At 51.1% G+C, this 4065-nt stretch overlaps 1 protein-coding gene across 2 annotated transcripts in view; it reads right to left on the bottom strand.

Annotated features, from left to right (window-relative positions):
* Positions 1-1114: 1114 nt before the first annotated feature.
* Positions 1115-4065, bottom strand: part of Slc4a5 (solute carrier family 4 member 5) — an 80837-nt gene continuing 77886 nt past the window's right edge. For both annotated transcript variants that reach the window (XM_021191856.2, XM_021191857.1), the window contains 2 exons: positions 2117-2201; positions 1115-1156 (listed from right to left, as the gene is read on the bottom strand). In XM_021191856.2, the coding sequence (XP_021047515.1) occupies positions 1122-1156; positions 2117-2201 (120 nt within the window). In that variant the 3' untranslated portion in view covers positions 1115-1121. The remainder of the gene's footprint in view (positions 1157-2116; positions 2202-4065) is intronic.

Raw genomic sequence — 4065 nt, 5'->3', positions numbered from 1 at the left:
AATTCTCTGCACTTAGGAACTTGTTCTGTGGCTCTGTGTGATTTAAGTTTCTTTTCAATTCTTTATCTTGGTGTAGGCTCTTGTCTACATATGAGTTAGAGATTTGATTTAGTATAAAGGTTTTCTTTTTAAAAGTTATTTGGGGGAAGATGGCTCAGTGGTTAAAGAGCACTTGTTCTTGCAGAGGAATTCTCTTGCACCCCCGTGGTGGCTCCTAAGCACCTGCAACATAGTTCTGGGAGGTCTGATATCCTCTCTGGCCTCTAGGCACACCTACACACCCTGGCACTGACACCCACGCAGCTTGAGTCATAGCGAGGACCTGCTGTGTGCAAGACTCTCTTCATGCCTGGCATCTCATCGAGAACACCAAGGACCACATTGGTATGGGGGTCCTGGCATCTGGGCCTTGAATACTTCCCTGTAAAAAAAGTTTTGTTTTGTGTTTTTCCCTGAGACAGGGTCTCAGAAAACCCAGGCTGCCCTTGAACTTGCTCCATAGCAAATGAGCACTCTAACCACTGAGCTACCTCCCTCCCCGCCAAGTCCTTTTCCTGAATTTTTCTGTGTCTACTTTCTAGTAAGCTTTCTTCAACCCTTATCCGACCTGTGATAACTAAGCCCCACTGTTGTTTTATTCCTTGGAGTGCCTTGAGTTTTGATCCTTTGCATATCCACCCAAGCTTCAGATAATCAAGCTAGCCTTCATTGTTGAATACTTTCTTTGTTCTGTGTTCACTTTCAGTATTCCTTTGTGCACTGAAACCCTGTTGATGGCAATGAGCACACAGGGTTAGTTCTTCATCCCCATGGCCAGGTTACTCACCTGTCTCCCGGGTGTGGGCCAGCAAAGCCGGCCCTGCCCCTCAGGCCTGCAGCCAATGCTTACACTTGTCTGATGCCCAGAGTCTACCTCACAGGAACCTCTCCCCTCCCCCCACCCCACCCCACCCCAGCCTAGAGCAGCTTATGGCTGCCTGGGTAGGGAGTCATTTCCTTATGAGCGTACCCACTGATAAGTCTCCCCTGGCTCAGTCGATAACCCCATACCCGTGCGCGTGGACAAGAGAAGAGGAGATAGCCTTTACCTCCGATCCAGCTCTGAGCCACTGAAGGAGGAGTCAGAGAGAGTAACTCCAACTGGAAGATCTTTTTCCTAGAGGGAAATGAGAGCCAGCTGGGAGCAGGCCCAGCAGGGTACCGGGGAGGTTCTAGTTCTCCAGAACCCCCTCATCCTCTCTGTGTTCTGCTCTTCAACCCTAGCCAACCCTACACAAGGGGAAGGAATCCTGGGGCCTCACAGAGGATGGGTGGCTTCCGGCTCAGTCCCTCATACAGGGCCTTAGCTGGTTAGGAAGGGTGTGGGGGCGGGGCAGGACGGAGAGGAGGACAGAAAGCGGAACAGAAGAAGAAACCTCAAGTGACCTTGTGCTGTGATGGAGAGCCCTCAAGGGCCCGTGAGGTGCCGGCGGGATGTGCTGGCCCCTCACATCTGACCTGTCTTTGAGAAGAGTGACAAGTTCTGATAGGATTCTCCATTATCTGTGATCAGGGCTCCGTCACATCCTTCAGAAGACTACAAGGGCAGGTTGGACGTCTGTCTCCGGGGAAGAACTAGATGCTGTGAAAGCTCTGGAAGGGTCTTCACGAGCATCAGCTGACTTTCCCAAGCAAGCTCCCGGTCAGTAGTGGCAGGCGCCTGCCTGTGGCTTTCACAGGATCACAGCGCAACGCCCGGACTGGACGCATTCATGGCTGTCTCTCTACTAATATGGAATAATGACTGGGACTCTCAAACGTCACAGTTCCAAGAAGATGTAGGAGACTCAGGGCTATAGTCAGACAGATGTGTTCTAAAACAATGAAGGGGAAGACCAGCAAAGCCATGGAATGGCGGCTGTGTCTAAAGTGAAGTCTGGAGGGTACTCTTACGGGGAGGGGGTGTCTGCATGTGGTGGCGTTCCTATGCTCGTGGCCAGTTATTTTTATTTCTCCCCAGCACATCATCCTCATCATCTAAAACAAGTAGAGAACTGAGCTACAAGGGGGTGTCCTTCACGGGAGGGCTGGAAGATTGGCAGTGAGTAGAAAGGGGGAGAGCAGGGGCTTTACTTACTGGCAACACAGTGGATACCGTTTTGGGGATCAGATGGGATACCTTCCATGGGGATCTTTACAACTGAGGGAGGAAGGAACTGGGGCTGGAGAAAAACAGTGGGAAAGCAGATAAACACCAAGACAACCACTCGGATTTCCTCACTGAGATGCAAGATGCATGTGTGCACGGTGTGGGAGCCACCAGCCTCTTCCCACCCAGACCAAGTACCGAGAGCTTCGGTAAACACTCGGGCCCACCAAGCCACCATAGCACAGTTACCCACTGTTCTACAGCCCAGGACACCTCAAGGAATTCAGCCAGCAACATCTCTCCAAAGGGTATAGCCCGCTGTGTAAGCAGTCACTCTGAGTGACTCACACTATAGCAGCATCGCCATAAAGAGACTTGTAAGATGGGTGTATGTGATGCAAACTTCATTCTTCTACTGAGTCTATGCATCATAAAATGTTGAGATGGTTTCTCTCAGACCTGGAGAAACTCCGGGCACACGGGAGTTACTCACTTACTTACTGAAGAAACCAAAGAAAAAGCCTTTGTTTTTAAAAGGCACTAGGTGTGGGGCTGGGGAGGTGGCTCAGTGGTTAAGAACACTGGCTGCTCTTCCAGATCTTCTGGGTTCCATTCCCAGGACCTACCTGGCAGCTCACAACTGTCTGTAACTCCAGTTCCAGATGTTCTGAAACCCTCACACAGACACACAAGCAGGCAAAACAGCAATGCACATGAAATAACAAAAAAAGACCCTTGGCGGAAGGCAGGGCTGGAGAGGTGCTTCAGCAGCTAAGAACCCTGGTTGCCATGGCTGGAGTGTGGTTCCCAGCACCACACTGGGTACCTCTCAATCACCTGTAACTCCAGCCTCAGGGATCTGATGTTCCCTACTGACCTCCACAGGCACCTGTACTCACGAGCTCACAGCCGCATACATACACCCAGACACTGATACCAGCAATACATACATAATAATAAAAAAAATCTTAAAATAAAATAAGATGCTTGGACCCAAGCTCATCCTCCCTCTCTTCCTCCCTTCTTCCCTCCCCACCTCCCTCCCTCTACAGACTGGCCTCAAACTCGCTATGTGCCTGGGGATGCCCTTAAATTTCTGGTCCTCCTGTCTCAACCTCTTGACCCAACACTCAACTTCAGCTAACAGGTATGCATGACCACGCCTGGCTTATAAGGTGCTAGGAATAGAACCCAGAGCTTCATGCACACTATGTGAGCTCCCTACCAACTAAGTCATATCCCCAGCCCCAGAGCTCTCCCCTCCTGTAAGAGGGCAGCAGCAGTTAAGGAAGGGGAAGTCATTACAGTTAGATTTGCCTGTGAACAGTTTTCACTGGCAAAGGGCAGGTAAAGGTTATGGGTTTGAGTCAAATGGGGAAAAGACTAGGCATTTGGCATGGTGCCAGGAAAGGGGTCATCAAAGCAGGAATGGGGTTCTTAGTTCTCTTAGACTTGGCTGTATGTCCACCTTGGGAGTTCGTGTTCCATCCGGGGAAGAGTTGTCATCATTTGTAGTGAGTGCTTGAGTCAGAAAAATCTTTCTGCCTGGAGTTTTGGCGCCTACCATATGGCATGGGCTGACACGTGGCTCTGGACTCCCTGAGTGTTTTAGGGCCAGGATGAAGGGAGCATGGGAGAGGGGAAGAGCAGGCAGGGCAACCACGTGGTCACTGTCCCTTCAGTGAAGACTCTTTTCTCCCACTTCCATCCCTGAGCCCACGTAGGCAGGTGACACCCCGGAGTCCAGGCCCGATGGAGTTCCCACTGGGCTCTCTCCCCAGCCAGACCTGCTTCTTTCTCAGGCAGTTCTCCCTACAACTACCTTCTCTATTGGAGCCCCAGGGACTTGGGAATGGTCCTGAGAACCCACAGTAGGACTTGGGAATGGTCCTGAGAACCCACAGTAGGACTTGGGAATGGTCCTGAGAACCCACAGT

This window comes from Mus pahari, chromosome 2, assembly GCF_900095145.1.
Source record: "Mus pahari chromosome 2, PAHARI_EIJ_v1.1, whole genome shotgun sequence".
Classification (NCBI taxonomy): domain Eukaryota; kingdom Metazoa; phylum Chordata; class Mammalia; order Rodentia; family Muridae; genus Mus; species Mus pahari.
The sequence above is the reverse complement of the archived record's forward strand: the minus strand, read 5'-3'. Positions and strand labels throughout refer to the sequence as shown.